The sequence below is a fragment of the Falco punctatus genome (assembly GCF_963210335.1).
Source record: "Falco punctatus genome assembly, chromosome: 2".
Classification (NCBI taxonomy): Eukaryota; Metazoa; Chordata; class Aves; order Falconiformes; family Falconidae; genus Falco; species Falco punctatus.
In genome coordinates, this window is record NC_137581.1 from 79,989,700 (window position 1) to 80,010,637 (window position 20,938).

At 37.4% G+C, this 20,938-nt stretch overlaps 1 protein-coding gene across 3 annotated transcripts in view; it reads left to right on the plus strand.

The window, feature by feature from the left end:
- Window positions 1–20,938, plus strand: part of PKNOX1 (PBX/knotted 1 homeobox 1) — a 46,447-nt gene that overhangs the window by 18,883 nt on the left and 6,626 nt on the right. For 2 of the 3 annotated variants that reach the window (XM_080376748.1, XM_080376749.1), the window contains exons 4-11: window positions 90–217; window positions 1,405–1,576; window positions 12,824–12,994; window positions 14,096–14,195; window positions 15,241–15,338; window positions 17,578–17,706; window positions 18,718–18,794; window positions 20,406–20,578. In XM_080376748.1, coding sequence (XP_080232874.1) covers window positions 90–217; window positions 1,405–1,576; window positions 12,824–12,994; window positions 14,096–14,195; window positions 15,241–15,338; window positions 17,578–17,706; window positions 18,718–18,794; window positions 20,406–20,578 — 1,048 coding nt within the window. The remainder of the gene's footprint in view (window positions 1–89; window positions 218–1,404; window positions 1,577–12,823; window positions 12,995–14,095; window positions 14,196–15,240; window positions 15,339–17,577; window positions 17,707–18,717; window positions 18,795–20,405; window positions 20,579–20,938) is intronic. The other variant, XM_080376750.1, reaches the window with a different exon arrangement.

Sequence of the window (20,938 nt, forward strand, 5' to 3'; positions counted from 1 at the left end):
ATTTAGTAGCCCTTTCCATTGCTGTTTCATTGGAAAACAGTACGCTTATTTTACATCAAGCATACAGATTTACTTATCTTTTTCTACAGATGCAAGTAGTAACAGAGTTAAAAACTGAACAAGATCCCAGCTGCTCTGAAACTGATGCAGAAGGAGTGAGTCCTGCCCCTGTGGAATCTCAAACTCCAATGGATGCAGACAAGCAAGCCATTTACAGGTAGTAATGGACTTGTGTTCTGTCTTTGAAGGGTAAAGAATAGAGGATTTTACATTTTTTCATTAATAATAAGTAGCCTAAAAAGCAAATGATCTCTTGGCTAACTGTCTTAGTAGCTTGCAGGGACAGAATGAGATCAAATTAGTTTCACTGTTAGTCTTCAGCCAAGAAAAAAACACTTCCCTTTATTGTGGGATTCTTCAGTTTCAGCATAGTTTTAAAGAATGTTCTAAGCGGGACTGCCTTTAAAGCAGAAGTGAAATTTAGCAAGCTACTCAGACTGTTGAACTATGGTCACTATTTGTTATACTGCAGTTTTTATCTTTAATGTGAGATTTTATTTTTATTGTAATTAGGTTGATCTTTACTCCCTTTTCTTTAGGGATAACAATCTATTGCCCAGTAATTAGCTCAAACTGGATTAAATGTTGATGTATAAACATACTCATTTGAGGTTTTTCTGGTGTTAAGTGCTTTGCTGAGCGGTATGCTCAGTTTTTATGAGGTTAAGTGTTCTTTCACTTTAAGTGCTTTGTAAATACATAATTATTATGAGTTTGCAGGTAAAAAAACCCAAAAAACAAAAAAACCAAAAATCAAACAACCCAACCCCCCAAAAAACCCCAAACCAAACCCAAAAGGATGTATCCACTCATTTGCAGACTTGTGCTAACAAATTCATCTTCTGCTCTGAGCATGATTTCGTAGGAGGCCTCTGAGTACAGTCTGGATACTATTCTCAGTTCTGTAAAGTTTTGTGATGTATAAACTTGACCCACATTGAAGTAAAGTCTGATAAAAATAATTTATTCTTCATAATTTAGATCTGCATTCATCCTATTTGTAAATCCTAATCCTCATTCCTAATGCACTGTATTGATGTATCTCTTGCCACTCAATGACATTGAATGAAATAGTATGCCATAGCTTTGTAGATTGTGATTATTCTCTTTATTTAAATATGCATATTTAATGTTTTACTTGCCTCTAGGTTGTGTGATAGATCAAAATGAAAACAACCCCAAACTTTCATCTTTTGCTGTAGCCAGTGGCTTCAGTCTCTTCCAAGATTTATCTCTTTCTCACATGAGCAACTGTTAACCTTACATTAGCTAGATGTTTTACTTTTCAGTGGTGTACAATGTGTAATATGTGAAAATATTTACTTATTTTAACTTTTATTCTAGGCACCCACTATTTCCCTTGTTAGCACTATTATTTGAAAAATGTGAACAATCTACACAAGGCTCAGAAGGCACAACTTCTGCCAGTTTTGATGTAGATATTGAAAATTTTGTAAGGAAGCAGGAGAAAGAAGGAAAACCCTTTTTCTGTGAAGATCCAGAAACTGATAATTTGGTAAGTATAAGCTGTTTCTTTTATTTCTGAAACAATCGACACATTTGCCACCTCTAAATTCTGATCTCAACTGGTGCATATAGTTTCTCCTCACATTTTTCTTCCTGTAAGAGATTTTTTTTTTATGTTAATGCTGATAAACACTTTTTTTCTGACCCCTTTTTTTCCCTCTTATCTTTAAACTTACATTGAGCCCTTCACAGTTGTCTCCTATTCTAAACTGGCTGAGATCAGTGTATTAGAGATGAACAGAAACGTATGTTTGCCATAGCCAAGTTGACTGCAAATCAGTTTTGGAGTGTTAACTTAAAAATCAATTTATCAAAAACATGTATTCGATGTAAATCTTTTCCAACTGTGTTTTTTAATGAGGGTTCATCTACTTGGTGTGAGTGAAGGGCTGTTTTAAGACGAGCTTTAGAAACTCTTCAACATCTACAAATTTTTTCTTATGTGTCATTGTCTCCTTTAGGACTTTCTGAAAGTCCCTCCTGTGTCCCCCAGTGCTTCAGTCTCTCTTGAATCTCATCTATAGAGAATACCTCCCTTGGCGTACTAGTATCTAATGCCTGCCTTCCTCTCTTTTGAGTCATGTTGCAACTAGATGTTATCATATTCAAGAGTGTTAGAATTATAGAGGTCATGTGTTTTGTTTAACTCTTTTAAAAACCTGTTCTTTTAAGGGGACTGTGTAATAAAACAAGTCTTTTTCCTTGAGTTTACCTTGTAGAAGAAAAGGCTATTTAAAATATGGATGTTTACAAATAGAACTAAATTGATGAGAGATTGTGAACAACAGAAATGGTTATGTTTTAAAGCTGATAGCTAGAAAGACTTATGTGGGCAAACAGTATCCTTGTGGGAGGCTAAGATGATGTACCTGGCAAAATCTCTTAACCTAAACCAACACTTAAACAAGAAGTAAGTCTGAGATGCTGTTTAGAATTGGCAGGAGTGTTGCAGTGAGCAATGTGTTAGGAGGGGCACGTACTACAGCAAAAAAGAGGTCAATTTTGCCTGCTTTTGCAATCAGGCCAAATAGTCATTTTGCGTAACTTGATTTCTTTCTAAACACTTTATGACCAATCATTAGTGTACTTAAGTTCTGAGAAGATAGTATTTAAACAGTGTCATGAAAAATAAAGCTACAAGAGTCTGTATGTATAATTAGACCAGTGTGAGAGTAAAGAAGGTAGAAGACAGTCTGTTCTAGAATGAGACAAGCTTTTACAGTTTTAGCTAAAGAGATGTAAAAAGTTACTTTCTTGGCTACTTGTTATATCCTTTTACCTGTAGGTTACAGTGACCAGGACAGAAGTATCTTAATACATCAATGTAAATATAAAGACATCTTAGATTAAATCTTCTTGAAGGATGGATCAAGTTAACATAATTCACTTTGAACTAATCCGCCTGCTTTCCAAAAGGTCTCTTACAGCTTTGGGTATGGAGCTGTTTGTCTTACAGATTTCATTTTCAGTTTGGAAACATTTTAAGGCTCAAAAAAGGTTTTTGTGTTAGAAGGTGACCCAAAACAATGCCCTTCAGAATGATGGAAAATCAGCTAAAGGAGGATGCATAACATGATACATAATGATACTCTCAGTATTAGTGTAAAGATTCTCAGTTTATAAATGAAGAACTGAAGAACAAGTGTTGGGTACTTTGACCAAAGTTACAACTAGAACAGAGTTGAACCCCCAAAATTTCAATATCTTAATCATCATATTTGTGTGGGCAAATTTTGATGCAGCTCACCTGAGAAATATTTATTGATACAGAAAGTGACTTGGTTTTCTAAGTAGAAAGAAGCATTGACATACCTACTAAAACAGTTCCATGAATAAGACCTGTAGAATGACTGTTGTTGCTGTAGAAATTAAAAATATACTACAAAAGAAGAAAAATAAAAGCAGGAGGGGAAAAAATGAACAATAATTACCTTCTTTAGTTACTGCCCCAGTGTGAGCAGCAGTGGTGTGTGGGGTGCTTTGCTTTTTAAATATTTTTTTTTATTTGAAATGTGAGTGGTGTAATAATACATTTATACTTGTAGCGCAATATAATGATTGTCTTATCTTTGTAAGCAGAGATATGTACTTCAGCACAGTTATAATGAGATGGTTTGTCTGTGAAAAGTTATGTTGGTTCTGTTGGGCTGCAGTAATCCTTGAAGACTGAGGGCCACTGGTACCATAATTTTAGATCTTTCTTGAACAGGAAAGCATTCGGGCAAATTTGGAGGGGAGTGTAATGTCAAGGGAAAAGGAGATAAATACTCTAAAGAGCTATTAGTTTCTGAGCAGGTCTAAATGCAGGCTAAAAACTGCAATTCATCATGGATGCTAATTTGTATATGTACAAAATCTTATACCTTTTGGTTGTTAAAGAGTGAATTACACATAGAATTCACCCAAAAACTTCCCAGCTTCAGGATCTTGTGGTTTGACCCAAGTACCTAGAAAGTTGACTACCAGGAGTGCTTATAATTTTTTAATTGCTTCTTTCTTTATCTCTTTAACTCTGTAATATGTTTGGGATTTTGTTACTGCTATCGAGTGACATCTCCAGAGTGCTGATTGTGCATTAGCTGTGAATTTGAAGACACCAACAATTTTTTCCATGGCTCTTTCTTCAAAGACTTTTTAAAATATACTTGTCTCCAATGCTTTACTCAAAAAATGAGAGTTAGTTCTGTTCTGCATGAAGCAGGTCTGATGACTTGCTAAGCCTCAGATTAATTTCTTCATTTGTAACTCTGATTTCAATGAAAATACACGTTTCCCTTATAGTTCAACTCCCAGTCCTTTGTTTTCAGAAACATATCTGAAATCTAATAGTTGGAATGTTGTAGTTCTGATTCAGTGGTTGAGGAAGGAGCAATGGATGTGGTTTATCTTGACTTTAGTAAGGCTTTTGACATTGTCTACTATAATGTTCTTATAGAGAAACCGATAAAATATGGACTAGACAAATGAACAGTGAGATGGACTGAAAACTAGGTGAACTTCTAGGCTCAAAGGGTTGCAGTCAGCAGCATAAAGTCCAGTTGATGGCTACTCATAAGCTTAACATCTTATTAATGACACTGACGATGGGACAGAGCAATAACCTCAGCGAGTTTGCAGAACTTGCTTAACTAGGAGTGAGTGGGTGATGACCGTATCACTATGCCACTGTTGAGAGTTATTGTTGTATTTGGAGAAGCTGGCAAATGGGGATCTCATGGAGTTCAACAAAGGGAAATGCCATAGTCCTGTACCTTGGGAGGAATAACCTCATGCACCAGTACACTCTGGGGCCCAACCAGCTGGAAAGCAGGCTTGCAGGAAAGGATCTGGCAATCTCGGTGGAGTCAAGCCAAATACGAGACAGCAGTTCATCCTTGCAGCAAAGAAGTTCTACATACTTGGGCTGTGTTAGGAGGAACATTGTCACCAGGTCAAGGGGTGTGATCCTCTCCCTCTGCTTGGTACTGGTGAGACACATCTGGAATGCTGGGTATGGTTCTGAGCTTCCCACTACTAGACATCTACATACTGGAGTGAAGCCAGCAAAGGACCAAAAAGTTGATTAAGGCACTACGAAGAGAGGCTCAGCAAGCTGGGACTGCTTAGCCTGCAGCAGTGGTGGTTTGGGGGGGAGGATATTATCAATGTATCTAAATACCTAATGATGGAATAAAGAAGACAGACTCTCTGACTCTTCTCAGTGGTGTCCAGTGGAAGGGCAAGAGGAAGCAGATTTAAATTGAAACAGGGAAGTTCCATTAAAGCATAGGGACACCTCCCCGCCCACTCATTTTTACTGTAAGGGTGATTGAATACTGGAGCAGGTGGCCCAGAGAGGTTGTGGAGTCTCCATCCTTGGAGACAGTCAAAACCCAACTGGAAGTGGCCCTGAGTAACCTGCCCTAGTTGACCTTGCTTTGAGCAGGGAGGTTGGATTAAACAATCTCCAGAGGTCTCTTCCAACCTCAGCTATCCCAAGGTTTCTGTGAGCCTTCAGAGATCCATTTCCCAAAGATCCTGCATGCCTTGGCCTATTTAACATGCTTTTGGTTGTACACAAGCATTCCCTCGGGTCTAGCTTGCTTTGGTTGTAGATGGGCTTGCTGTGTTCAAATAGTCCTTCCTGCTGATTGACCTGTTTGTGACTTAAGTGGTGACAAAAGTCTCTTGGTTTATGTGGTATTCACTTTGTTGATGGGCTGCACAAATCTGGCTGATTTTGCTTGAGATGGATGAGGAAGTAACTGTTCATATCTTGTGTTCTGTGGCTACTGAGGTCAGTACTGTCTTAAACTAGAACCACACTGCAAAATCAAAAATCTTTGGCATTTGAACTCCTGTTCTGTAGTTGTATTGTTAGCTATGATTTTCTGTTACTGGATACCAAATGAAATCTGAGCATGACTTGTCCTCTGCCTGTCCTGAAGGCTGGGGACTCTGAACAGCTGACATTCTGACAGGCTATTCATTTTGTCAGGGGCAATGAGCAGAAGAGTTTCTGTCAAGTTGTGAAATAGCTACTATGGTTTTCATCTCTTCTTCAGCTTGAAATATTGGTGCTTGCACAGACAAGGCTGTAGCTGGGCATTTTTTCTGCCTTATGTCACATTAATCTGGAAAAAAATGTATATATTTAGAATCTCTTTTTAGTAGAGAGGGTTTCTAATATTGTGCACCCTTGTTGTATCTTCTGTTCTTGCTGTCCCTCCCTTTTTAACTGCACAGTTCAATCCACCATTCACTTGAAAGGAGAAGCTAGTGAAGACTGCTAATTAGAACGAGCCAGAAGGGTGGAGTAGGTAGGCAGGACACCTACTTGCTTTTATCTGACCCCAGCAGAGTCGAACAAATAAGGTGTAAATGCTTGCTCCGTAGCAGTCATTCAACTTGAAGCCAGAGCTAAACTAAGATGAATAGAACCATTATAGAACTATATAGAGCCAATTTCAAGTCCAATCTGAAAAGAGTGGCAGGCCTGCCAACAGTAAGGAAATTGGCCACTAATTCAGCTTTTTCTGGTTTTTTCCTTCTTTTGGAAGGGGCAGGTACAACTCAACTACACTGCACAGTGTATTTGACGGAGATTGAACTAATGGTTCCAAAACAGCAGAATATCATTTCAGGCTCTGTACTGCCTATAGGCTAATTAACTAGATAACAGAAATTGTCAAGATACTGATTGTAGGGCCTCTTAACAAGCCTGGCAACGTTTCACATCCTGCACTCACTTGAAATGCCTTGAATATTCCAAAGGAAAAGTTTGGTTTTCATCCAGGGGACCATGGAATGTTAATCTGGGTGGCATAGGCATTAGATCAGTTTGACCAGAAAGGAAGTCGTTAAGAGCAATATACTAACTTGAGTAGCTCTTAGTAAGCTGCAGTATACATTACCTTGTTACTTTGATACTCTGGTTCCCATTCTAAACTAGTTGGTGGTTTCCTGCATTAGTATTATGAAGGATTTCAGCACAGGGAAATATAGGTATTTTGAGGATATCTGTATCTTAAGCTGGCCTGTAAACCAAGTTTCAGTCCTTTTTTATTATCTAGGTGGAGGGATTCCACTTTTTCTAGTTAACTGCTCCAGCAGTGCGAGTTGGTGGTTTTGAAGTGGCATGGCAGAGGGTTGTAGTCAACACAGAAATAGTGTCACTAGGCCTTCTGCTTTGGCGTTGTCTTTCCCAAGTCTGACTTTGTCAGGTGCATTGTCAAAACAGGGTGTTTGCAGTGAAATGGATGAGAACATTTCTGTAAATATTGATGGTTTCTGGATTGGGTGAGAACTTTGGTATTAGGCTTCAGCATATTTAGAAGAGTGAGAATTCCTCAAAAGAGATTGTAACAATTTGGAAACAGGGTAGAAAAACTGGCACTTCCCTATGGAAGGTTTTTTTCCTTAAAGTAATTTTTAAGGTACGCTGTGAAATGACCTGAATTAAGCATGTTTTTTATTTGATTTATTGTTATGTTCCTGATCTTTTTTTGTATGTGCATTCCTATAACAAAGTCAGCAAGTGTTTGTGTTCAAAACCTGTTGCACTAAAAAACCCACAAAATTGTGTTATGGCTTCCCTGATGATGTTGTCTCTTCCTGTAAGAGGTGTACAAGGTGCCTCTTTTCCTTCCAAGGAAGAGCATATTGCAAAAGAACGCAAAGTTCAATTCTGAAATATGTTGAAAGAAAACTGAGAAGCTTCAGTGCTAGCTTCTGAGCAGATTTTATCAGCTCCCTCTGAGATGTAGGAAGTCTCGACATTCTGGGTATGTCTTTACTTCTAATGCAGAATCATCTTCCAGTTAGAAGAGGTAGCTGTCTTGGGACTGAAATTTTCCCAGGAGTTCCAGTCTATCCCTAATTAATACCTACAAACACAAAGAAAGTAGCTTTTCTGTGGTAGGTAATGTTTGCTCTTCAAGAACTATTGGCTGAAAACAGAACTATGAATTTTTTTCCTTCCAGTGTCACTGACTGACCATATAGGTTAGACTATTCAGGAAGATAAAAAAAGAGAGGTACAGGTTTATGATTTTGTGCAGTATTTAGCTCTCACAGGTATGCATGGCACAGTATATTATTGGAGCCAGAATTATTCTCTGTCTTGGAATGTCTTCTACAGGTCTATTCTATTCTTCAGCAGTTTTGTCTGTTCTGATTCTTGGTCCCTCACACTGTCTGTTTCCATTGTTCTTCTCTGAACTTGATGTAAGTGCTGATTAGCTGTAATAAGTGTTGCAGACCTTCCCTTTTCAGATCCTGATCCTTGTGGGAAGGAAGTGGAAGCTGAAGGCTGTGCACATTTTACTTGCTAGACTGAAAGTGTGCTTTCTTTCCCAGAGCTTTAACTTCCTCTCTATTTTTTTATTGTTACTTCTCATCCACTTTAGTCCTTCTGTCAAGCATCATTACCAGAAGAGGTGTGTTCGCTGTTAAGAACCAGATCTTGGTGGTCTGCATTGCTAGCTGTAGGTTCTTAAATGCATGTGCTTCTTTCTGGAAGCGCGCTCAGCTGTATCCACATAACATGGAGCATCATCTGTTGGAGCTCCTTACCCTTTGCCATCTCTATCTCATTTTCACAGATAAAACAAATCTTGAAATGAAGCAATGAACCAACTTCTCCTTGTTCTCCACTAGTACCTTTTTGTGCTTAGGACTTAACATGGACGTTTTCCTACGTGTCTTAAGAAGTTTTTCAACATGGGTGTTTCCAGATAATTTTTAGGGTTTTCACAGATTATATTGTATCTTTACACATTCAGTACTTCATAACTTCTGTTGCTTACTGTTAACCCAACGACTGCAGAAACATCATGTTGCTTCAGGATGGTTCCTACCTCTTGTATTGCTTCTGTTCAAAGTAAACTCTTCCCATATATGGGTGGCTTTTTTAATTTCTCCACATTCATAGGACCCTAGGATGATTCAGGTTGGATTACAAGCTCAAGAGGTCTGTAGTCCAATCCCCTGCACAAAGGAGGGTCAGCTGTGAAGTCAGAGCAGGTTACTTATGGCTTTATCAAGTCTAGAAACAATACAAAACAATGAGTGTTAAATACACTCTCACTTTCGTATTTGAACAGGACACTACCTTTTTTAAAGACCTCTGAGTTTTTTGTTTTGTTTGGGGTAAGGATTTTTGATCGGTACCCTCTTCTCAAAGATGATCCTATTGAATTTTTAGTTGTATCAGGAAAGGTTGTGGTGGTGAAGCCTGCTGATTTCATTCGAATATTCTTGACTGGACAAGTCATGCTTTTGTGTTTCTGAAAAGTGTTCTTGCTATTGTAATATGAAGAACTGTCTTGTAAACCTCTAGTCATCCCTTTCCTAGCTGTGTCTCCTAGCTGGGAACTCAAAATAGGCGAGAGATTATCAAATCAAAATAAATGAAAGCAAAATACCCTCTCTCCCGGAGTTTGTGTTCTTTCCTTGGAGACCTAAATTTCCCCAGAAGGATTTGCTCAGGAGGGTAGGTGAGCTGTGAATGTATGTATTTTAACTCTTTTTGCAAATCAGAAGTCATTTGAGTGCAAATGTTACTGGTCAGTATATGAAGATTCTTTCCTGTATGTTGTGCACATATGTATTTGCTATATGCTTATGTTATGTGCCCTGAAATCTGTAAAAAATCATGTGTATATGTTTCAGATAAACAAAGGTGAGCTGGGGATTATGACTAAGGTGGTGCATAGTGTGGTCTGTGCCCTTTGCACCACATGCTGGAGGCACTGAAAAGATGGGACGCAGGCACAATCTAAAGCATTTTTAGGGCTAAAGATGTCTCCAAATTTAATATATGATATTGTTATATATGAATAAGCTCTGGATAGCAGTTTTAGCAAGAACTGGAAATTTTCCAATAATCTTTCTTTGCTTAATAGGTTACCATTATTTTTATTTACAACAGTTTCAGTAGTGTACGTATATCTCATGGTTACTCCTATCTTTGTACATACCTCTGAAGTGATGCTCCAGGCTTATTTCTACAGCTGAAAAGACTGAATCAATTGGGTTATAAAAATTCATTGTTCTGTGGCATATTCTACTCAGCAGCTCTAAAGAACAAAACCATGGTTGTAGATTTTTAAGGTGTGCCTTTTAAGAACATAGGAATGAAATATTACTGTTGCTGTGATCTGTCTGAAAACATTTCTCTGTATTACCTTTGTTCAACGTGAGTTATTTTTCTCAGGAGTTCTTGATTTTTTTAAAATATTTTTTTTATTTAGTTTCAAGGGAAACCTGAACTTCTGATAACAAATGTAAGTTTGGTCCACCCGTGTTGCAAGAGAGCAGGAGCCATGTGGCCACAATTAGTGTAGTTGTAAATGAGTAAGTCCTGGTGACAGGTGTGGTGTATTTACAAAGTTTTGTTTCCCTTCCTAACAACAGTAGCCCAGATTCCTGTAAGAGTAGTGTGACTGTGTGTGGCTCTGCAGAAGCCTGCACAGTGTTACTAATTCTTGGTTTATAGTTAATTTTTACTTTAATTCAACTTCACTTCAAGTATCAACCATCAGTTTGAAACTAGATCTAAGCTGAAGAAAGGACTTCAATTTTTCTTCCAAACAAATGCTGATAAATAAATAAATAATATAAATATGAGTAATAGTTTAAGAAAAAAAAAACCCTCCTGATGGAGCAAAACTAATCACAAATACAGTCAAATATTATGTGCCCAAAGTTATGTTACCTCAATTTTGGCTGAGTGTTTAAGGCACTCACCAACATATGTGCTTTGCCACACATGAAGAATTTTGTAACTTAAACTTTTTTTTTTGTCTCTGAAACAGTGACAGAATATCTTTATACATAGATGACGTTTGTTCTGTGTTTAAAATCTAGTTAAATTTGCATAATTTAACTTGGTTGTGTTTAAAGGTACTTAAACACAGTTTAAACAGCAACCACTGCTGAGGACTGTTTTATATACCTCAGTGCTGGGCCATTTCACTTATTTCAAAAGGCTTTTGGTGTCATAAGGTCAAAAGAGTTACCAGATACCAAGTCTACAGCTCAGATTTTTCTGCAGCTGTGCTTTTAAAGATACAGGTTGGGGTTGGTTTTCTTTTTAGCCCTGAGAAGGGATAAGATTTCTTCTTACCGCTTCATTTTTTTCCTCTTACTTATTTTAACGTACAAGTGCCTGCATTAGGTGAGTGTCACTCGTGTGCAATACCTTCTACTGAAAAAGCAGGGCAAATGTCTGTCACAATGAAAGCTAAAGTGGTGATGGTGGAGAAGGGAGCACACACCTAGAAGTTTGCCTGTGTTGATCTCCTTCAGGGGCTTTGAACAAAGGCAACTTCAGCTCCCGGTTGGCTTCTTTAGTTAGAATAAGTGGATTACTTTTGTGTGTGTATATATATATATATACACTATACAGGATAAGTAAGCTATAATTTCTGGTCATTGGATTCAGTGCTCTGGCCAGGTAAATGAGCCTTCATGTAGGACAATTTTTTCCAAATAATGCTAAAATCAAGCTCTGCACTATGTTTCAAAATTATAATTATTCAGTTTCATAGAAGGATATTTTTCTTGGAGATCTAGTATAGCAAGTAAATGGGGATGGCGCGCTGTATAACAAGTAAGTTAACTAATTACTTTGCCAATATGTTATGTATATATTTGAATGTCCTGGATTTCCTACTGCTTGATGAAAATTTAGACCATCTCAATTTGGTTTCAGCTTTTGGTCTTCTGCCATGACCCTTACAATCACCTAAGCTATTTTTATGCAGTATGTAATACCGTTAGCTATCCAAGCTTACAAGTCTTTTCCTTGCAGTAAGCATGTTAAGTATTCTCATGACATACATATCTCCTGCACTTCAATTTTTGTTTAAACATGGATTTTTTACTGGGTTTAGTGCCCTGTATTTAATGGTTTATATTTCAGAAACAGTCTCCTCACCTGAAAGTTCTTACAAGATGTTACCCCAGAGTTTTTAATCTTTTGACTTAAAATTGCAGAGGAAGTTCAAAGCTCTCAGGCTGAAGTGTTTGGTTACTTTTAAGCTTTTTGAACAGTGTGACAAGTTTGGCACCTCTCTAATTCTAAGCTATTGTATTTTTGTTACAGGTGAGATGGCAGGCCACCTCCTGTACCTTTCAGCCTCCCTAGCAATCTGTGTGACAAATTTATGCTAAGTCATAGAAGGGTCTTCTCAATATATCTCTAATTCACCTGTACACTTTTGGTTTTCTTGGGTCAGGGTTAATGTGGAACCGAACCTGATTTTTCTGATACATAGCTCAAGATGACTATTGCTTACCAAGCGTGTTGCAACCATTCTTTCCAAATAGTATGTGTGGATGGAATTACTTTCCTTCACATTTGGTCTTGCATGGTGTATGGTCCAGATTTGCTTGATGGGGATAAAGATCACATGGACATACAGGCTCATCCTGTGCTCCATGTACACCTTAACTATTCGCTTTTTCCTCATGTGTCACATGTGACAAAGATTATATTGTTGTTGTGTTTCATTTCACCTGTATGGTAGTTTACTTATGTAGTAGAAGGGTACAGGTTTGGTATGTAAACATGTTCCTTTCACATTTTGGGAGCATAATGGTCAGAGCTAGAAAACTCCAGTCAGCACTTAGTAACTCTGCTTTAGTTGGATGGTCTTTGTTATTGGCAAGTAGTGTTTGTTTAAATCTCTCACTAAGTATTCTTAAACTAAGTTACTTTGTTTATAAATATTTTTTCCTCAACTCTCCGTAGATGGTAAAAGCAATCCAAGTTCTACGTATCCATCTGCTTGAGCTAGAAAAGGTTAATGAACTCTGCAAGGATTTCTGTAGTCGTTACATTGCCTGCCTGAAAACAAAAATGAACAGTGAAACTCTATTAAGTGGAGAACCTGGAAGTCCTTATTCACCTGTGCAATCTCAGGTATGTTTCAAACACAGTTAGGTTTTGCTTAGGAAGTTATAACTACGGTTCTATTAGTTTGCAAACAGAGTTTCTGCCGTTTCTTGTACTTTCTCAAAACTCGTTAAGAGTAGAAAGAGCTGTATTTTTGGTGCACACCTGTGTGCCACTGCCTGATGGACAAATTTGTTGAAATGTGCTAGAACACATTTTGGTTTATATGTCCCTGACACTACCTAAATGCAATAGCCAGTTGTATTTTTTGTAGTAAATTGACAACAGTTAATTAACAACAGTTAGTATATTATGGTTGATGCTTCTGCCGTTAGGTGCTGGAAAGCAAGCTCTGCTGTCCGAGTACCTACTAGATATGTAGTCTTAGGGTGTGGCCCTTGTCTGCGTTACTAATGTGTTTGATGGTACGTATTCTGAAAAGCCTCAATTACTTTTAAACTTCACTGTCTGGACTCCTTACTGAGGTTTTGGTATCTGGAAGTGTGGAAAGGAAAGTCTAAAATTAGACAAAAGCAACTTTTAAAAGATTATTTTTGCATGTCTGTAGAGACAGGAGGGACTGAATTTTGCATTTGGTAACAACGAGATTATTCGTACATACTAAGAAATTTATAAGAGTTCGCATGGTAGAGGTTGAGTAAGAACTATCCTGAGCAGATTAAAACATTCTGGGCATCTTGAATTCTTATGCTTAATACATTTTTTTTGAAATTGAAGGAATTAAGGTAATAACTAAAATTCTAAAGCTTTGAAGTTTGTAATAAGAGCATCAAGGGTATATTCAGTTTGTCCTTTTTGCCTTGTGACTTTGGAAACTGTTTCTTTTAGTTTTTATATACCTAGAATAATTTCTCTTCTAAAATTTCTCAAGGTAGTTTTACATCTTTTCTAACAGTTGCTTTCATGAGGGTTTTCAAAGGTGTAATGGTTGGTGATAATGAGAAACTTAATGTAGGTAATGATGAACCTCTAATGAAGTCTCTTTCTCTTTGAAAGTTAATCCTGTGATTGAATTACAAATGCGTTTTTAGAGCCAAAATTACACAAGCATGCTTTATCTCTTTTTAAAAAAAAATATGCAAGCAACTAATTGTTTTATTTTTCTAGCAAATTCCAAGTGCCATTGCAGGCACACTCAGTCCCCAAGGGATTATGGTGCCAGCATCAGCATTGCAGCAGGGAAATGTAACTATGGCAACAGTAGCAGGTATGACATAGTAAAGAAAAACTGGCACCTTGCTCTTCATTTCTGTTTCTTTTATGACTGTTACAAAAAATACACAAATGCTTTAAAAATTTAACTCTAATACCTGCAAAGTTGTTATAATACAGTAAAGTGCCTTATTGGTTTCCGAATGTTTAATTTATATGTGTACCAAGTATGCATGTGTGAGTGGAGGTTACATATATATATATATAAAAAAAATACTAAGAGATTTTTCTGTGCAACACTACTTTTTTTGAAAGACATTTCGGTGACTGAGGTGTTTTACTTCCCCCCCCCCTTTTTTTTTCTTCTTCAAAAAAAGGCTAGCTTGACATGTGTTACCTACAATACTGCACTTGTTAGCTGTCTCATGCTCTATAGAATTTGGAAACTAGAGTCTGTGAAATCCTTGATGGTCCAAGTTGTTCTGCTATTGTAGGGAGATGACATTTGAAGTGAAATGTTTTATCTTCTAAACAAGGTTTTAAAACAAACAGGGAAAAAAAAACCCCTTGACTACAAATGCAACAAAGCGATGCAGTCTGCTCTTACGGCATGTACTTGCAGAGAGGCTGTCCTGAGACACAGCGTGTGCTTTGTGGCTTTGGTGCCCGGGATCCCCAGTGCATTCACTGAGATTGTCACCTTAGTTGACCTGAACATGTAGGTGTCACTCAGCTGACTGCCGTAACCACACAACACACATGGGTGTGGTTTTGGTGTTGCAAGCCTGGTTGGCTGTAGTTAGCTCAGTTAAAACAAAATCATGAGTTATTTTATAGCCTGATAGTCATAGCATTTTCCTTTTGAAAATAGATTTAAAATGCCTAAAATACAGGGAAATGTAATAAAATTTCATACAGATTTTTGTGGACAGAAAAATTTCTAGTGTAGCAAGGAGCACATCTTGCATGCTTACTAAAAAAGAATAGTTGATACATCATCAAAACTCTTGTATTGTCTGCAGTTCTGATGTATTTGTGTGTTTAAAGAGAATAATATGTGAAGGGCTTTTACTTACCTATGATCTTTGTTTTGTTTTAAGGGGGGACAGTGTATCAGCCAGTCACTGTGGTCACGCCACAAGGTCAAGTGGTGACACAAGCACTGTCACCTGGAACTATTCGGATCCAGAACTCTCAGGTTTGTTTCATGGGCTTCACAGAATAGTATTCTGGGTTCAAATAAATATCATTTTTTAAGAGTTTTGGTTTAAATTTAACACACTGTCAGAATAAGCTCTGTGTTCGTACAGATAGTAACTAATGTAAAATTAATGGAAGCATTGCTATAGGAGTTACAAGTTGTATGATGTGGCATAAGGTCCCAGGTAGATTTTTCCATGCCACAACAGGTTATCATAGTCCCTACTTCTTAAATATCTTTTTTTACTGGTGGCAGAACAGTATAGGTACAGGGATTTTAAAAAAACAAAAGTCAATCAACCAAACAAAAACCAACAAAAAAACCCAAACCCAACAAACAAAAAAAAAAAAAACCCACCAAACCAAAAAAAGTCTGAATTATACAATTCAGTTTCAATTATTAAAACATTCCTAATTGTTGAACTAGATTTATGGCTAGATAGACTTACGATATTGCATTATGGTGCCACAATGCTGCTGTCAGAAACTTTACTTTTTATCATGATGGCAACCACTAGTACTGTGAAACTGTATATATTTCAGAATTTATGTATGTTGAGAAGCATTTTGCCATAAACCCTTCAAAATACCCAGCTGAGGCTATGGGAGATCCTCACATTGGGCTCATTATACCCTCAAAGATAATAGCCAGCACCCTTTTTTGGGGAGGCTTGTAAAAGTTGCATTTGGAGAGCTCAAAGAAACAACTAAAGAAAAGGAACATGAAAACTAGACCATCTTCAGTTACGGAAAACCTTGACAAGTGGTAAATCAAATCATTTAGGAATCTGGAGTCAATTAAAAATGTGAATGAGGAGCTACCATCTCCACAGTATAAGATCTGTTGGTAATCACTGACTAACTGTCTTCTCTTCTTCCCCTTCTTCTGACTTCCAACTGAAAAAATATGCTTATTCTTACCTTCTTTTTATTTGCTGTAGCATATATGTACTTGCCCATACTCTTCTTTAGAATCCATGCAGTTCTGTCCTCAGATATCTTTCAGAAAGAAATGTGTAATGTTACTCTTCTAGACTGAAGTGGGTTTGAAGAAAAACGTGTTTTATAATTCTGACAAAAAAAAAAATACTGAGTGGAAAATAACACCTGTAGTCTATAAACAAAAAAAAGGACCTTCTATTTGTATTTGTGGCTACTCTTCATGTTAGTAGGAATCCCCAAACCCACATCTGTATGGGTTTGGATTTGTATCCTTGTCACCCATAGGAAATCCTTCTTAGAATTCTTATTCCAGTGCTTCAGAATGCTGTGGAGGTAGGGGAAAAATGCTGGGGGCCAGCTGTTCAAAGTTCATTATAAAGCCTCTATATACAAGCAGATGATTTGAAATGTAAAACATTATTTTGAAAACAAAGGTATCCTCCAAATATGTATTTGTTGTAATTTGATAATCTCATATGCAATTTATATGCTGTTTCTTCTTATTTCTGCATAAGCATGTAACAATGTATCCCCTAATGTTCAGATAACCCATGTGCAAATGATTTGATGTATCCACAGGCAGTGAAAAAGAAAGCAAAAGTGAGAAAGAAATATGAACCTTTAGGGAAACAGTAGGAGTGTTATGAAATGAATTAATGGTTCTAACATATGTATCTTCTTGCTCTTTGAGAATTTGGATCCATTTATTTAGCAGGATCCTTAGCGTCTTTGTTTGCAGCTGTAGCATAATAATTAATTTTACTTTTGGTCCTTCGTTTAAGTCTTAAATCAGTACTGGTTTGCAGCTTCCATAGTTGTTTATGTTTGCACACAGTGAGTATATTCGGCATTGTATTTTTCAATTGCTCTTCACATGTGCAAACGACTGCATAGGGTGGCAAGGCTATCAGATCCCTAGGGTAGTGTAGATGAGTACAGGGGATCATTAACCTGACATGTACTACATAAGTGGATTTTATTCTAAATTATAGTAAATCAGCATTTGGCTGTTGTCACAATATCACATATACAGCCTGATAACAGCTGTAATTCTTAAAACTGAAGTTACATAAAATGTGAAAACTATAGAAGTCTGATACAGCATTTTCCCTGGATAAAGACATTTTGGAATGCTATTGTAGGAGAACTGCTATTGTCTTTCCTAGCAAATAAAGTAGTTTTTTTAATCAGCATGCCTCAAGCCTAATTTCTTTTCATTCCTTATTCATACATTGATACAGAATACTGCTATTACTATGTTAACTGCCTTATTTCTTCTAAAATTATATGTGCAGCTTCAGTTGCAATTAAACCAAGATCTAGGCATCTTGCATCAAGATGATGGCTCATCAAAAAATAAAAGAGGAGTTCTTCCCAAGCACGCTACAAATGTGATGAGATCTTGGCTTTTTCAGCACATAGGGGTAAGGACTGAACATGATCAGGAGTCACAGGTTTTTATGTAACTCTTTTATGTGATGTCTTATGATTTTGCTTCATGAAGAAGGTGAATTTATTCTGTTGTTATTTGTGTAATCTCAGTTTGGTTTTCCCTGAAGTAATTTGGAGTAGTTCCACAGTCTAATGTCAGTTGATCTTATTATTATTTTAATAAGTATGTTACATTTGTACCTCATGAGCTCAGTAAACGTTGTTCAAAGGGATCTTTCTTCATTTCATTGTGTTGAGAACTTAATGCTTTCTATACGTTCATTCATGGCACAAGGAAGAATACTTCTATCTGTGTTCTGTGGGATTTTCTGTAGAGGAGAATTTCAAATTTTCTGACTTTATCTTCTTTCTGACAATCCTTCTAATGTGTACCAAGTGTGATACTATCTTATTGTGCTTTCAGTAGAATGTCTTTCCTTTGCGTAAATACTTACCCTGAAAGGATAAATGGGTCTCAAGTTATATCGCGATGTTTAGCTGATTGGTACTTTTCACTTGTATCATTTGGCTGTTGTAAAATAGTTGTAGGGAGACTGCATGTATGCTTCTAATGTTGCATACACTCTCTTCATCTATTTAGTTCAGAGTAGCTTTATTTAACTAGAAAATGCTTGTCAGTACTCATATGACATTGCCTTCAGAGAGCATAACTAATCAGACCTTATCATATGCCGTGTTGCCCAGGGATCACGCTGTTTAATAAAGACTGTCAGCCATGAGAGGCTTTTTCTTCTGAATTACACATCAGCAGTTTAATGATATCGTATAACTTTCCTGGATAAAACCAGTTTTGTGTAGTAAAGCTCTCTTTGTTAAATTATTTTTACCTATAAAAGTTTGTGAGGTTTCTAAAGTTCATTTTTTAATGAGTCAGATGGTCTTAATCTAGCAGCTTTAATCAGTTGTAATAAAGGAATCCTTATTTTTGATGAGGAGATGAAACATTTATGCCTTTTTTTTTTTTGCTTTTTTGTCCTGTTTAGCATCCATATCCAACAGAGGATGAGAAGAAACAGATTGCAGCGCAAACAAATCTGACACTACTCCAGGTTAACAACTGGTAAGAGCAAAAACTTACTTAATGTCTGTCTCTATATGCTTACAAGATAGAGAAATAGTTAAGAGTATAATTTGGACATCTGGAGTTGAACTTACTGGTCTGCATATGTTACAAAATACATATAAAACCACAAGAATTATGCACTGATACACAAGCATATTATTCTAATAGTAAGGTATAATAATACCTGCGCCATTTAGATTATATAAGGGCTCCAGAAAACTTCGCAGCATTAAGGAATTACATTCTGTTCTATTGCTGAAAGAGACGGAAGTACTCATGTGTCTCTTCTGCCAGTGAAGAAATTGAAGTTTAAAGGCATTTAGTGACCTGAAGCTCTGAAAAGTGTTCTCTGGTAATCATGGTTGCAAATGTTGTAAGAAGTTACCAACAGCAGATACTATTCAGCTTTTGTACCAAAGGATGCTGTCTTCTGAGTGTGGCGTCCAAATGGAGAGTGTCAGTACCTTAACTACTGTAGTTCATGGTTCAACATGTTTTAGCATGTCTTGTCTTCACTAGAGGCTTAAGATAATACCCCTGCCCCGGGAGAGTAGAGGAGTGAGGATGCTGACATGCATCCTGTTCTGCTTGTGGTATCGGTTCCTAAAATTATCGCAGCTAAGTCCAACGGGGATCTTCCTCAGATGTCAAAGATGATGCTGGCTGCACAGCTGCAGAGGGGACCAGTGGGGAAATACCTAAGACAGTGGCAGTACACTGGTTCCAAAAAGTAGAACAGTATAACAATGCCTGTGTGACACAGTACTAACAGAGCTCTGTGGTGTACTGGGATCCAACTAATGTCTCTGCAAAGCATTGCATTCCACCACGTGGACTGCCAGCTACACCCTGCTTCCTTCCATTGCAGGTGGAGATGGGTCCTGGATGTGTTTGTCAGTTTAGCAAGGGGTGCTATCCTCAATCACAGCACCTTGCCACAGCTAGCTGTGTTGACGTTCAGTTAACTGGTGGCAGTTAATTAAGATGTAGTTTAAGTATTTTTTTGTTCACTAGCAGAAAGGGGAAGGGCAACAATTAGTATGCTAAAGTAAACAAGTGAAAATAGAGGAACCAAAAGGAATTGGGAAAGAGCTGAAAAATGTGTTTGCTATTGTCTCCTGGATCAGGAACCAGACGCTGGAAAGCCAGAGAGCCTATAAAATAAGTAATACGGGAGCTTAAGGAAGTAAGTGAAATTAGACCAAACAAACTAGGTTAGGCAGGGGCTAGGTTTTAGGTGAACCTTACTGAGAGGGGAGTATCAGCTTTCTGGACTGTGCTGTCAGCAAATTATGTGGTGCTTAGTTTTTAATAAGATCTTGAAATGTACATCTGTCATACTGTCTGGAGAATTTCTCCTTCTGAGGTGGGGGAAAAAATGCTACTAGCAGCAAAATGATAGAAGTACTTTCTTGGCTAGTTTGCCAAAATCAAAGAATGCCAGTGTTCCAGGAGCGGTATTGCACGTTAATAAGTGTGTCAAACCAAGCTGGTAGGGAGAAGATTTTATATTATGAATTTTTTCTTCCCCACTGCGTGCTTTGTAAATCTGAGAGAGAATTTACACCCAACTGGTCATAAGCATTTCTTACCTTTGATTGTGTTCAGGTTTATCAATGCTAGAAGGCGAATTCTTCAGCCGATGCTGGATTCCAGTTGTTCTGAAACTCCAAAAACGAAGAAGAAAACAGCTCAGAACCGACCAGTTCAGAGGTTCTGGCCTGACTCCATTGCCTCAGGAGTTGCTCAGCAGCAATCTAATGAGCTTACAATGTCAGATGGTAAGGAGAGCCCACTAAACCACAGATAAAAAAGTTAATTCCTCTGCAACAGGGAAATGAAGGGTTTGATGCCTTTGGAGGGAGGAGAACTTCTTGGTATTTCAGTGTAGATTTTAAATCTGGAAAAATATAACAGAAATGTATCAATTTTTCCCTCTAATTTTTTTCCTGTGTTTGCGGGGGTAGGGGGGGGGTATTTTATTGGAATTTATGTTGGGAGACTGTTTTATTTCAAAAGTTAGGAAACCACAGAGCAAAGGTTAGATGTACAACTAAGTTCTCTCAGTATGTGTATGCATGTCAGTAGCGTTCCATTTGATTGGCAGTATTGGACTGACGTTTCAGTTTTCTGACTCCCCA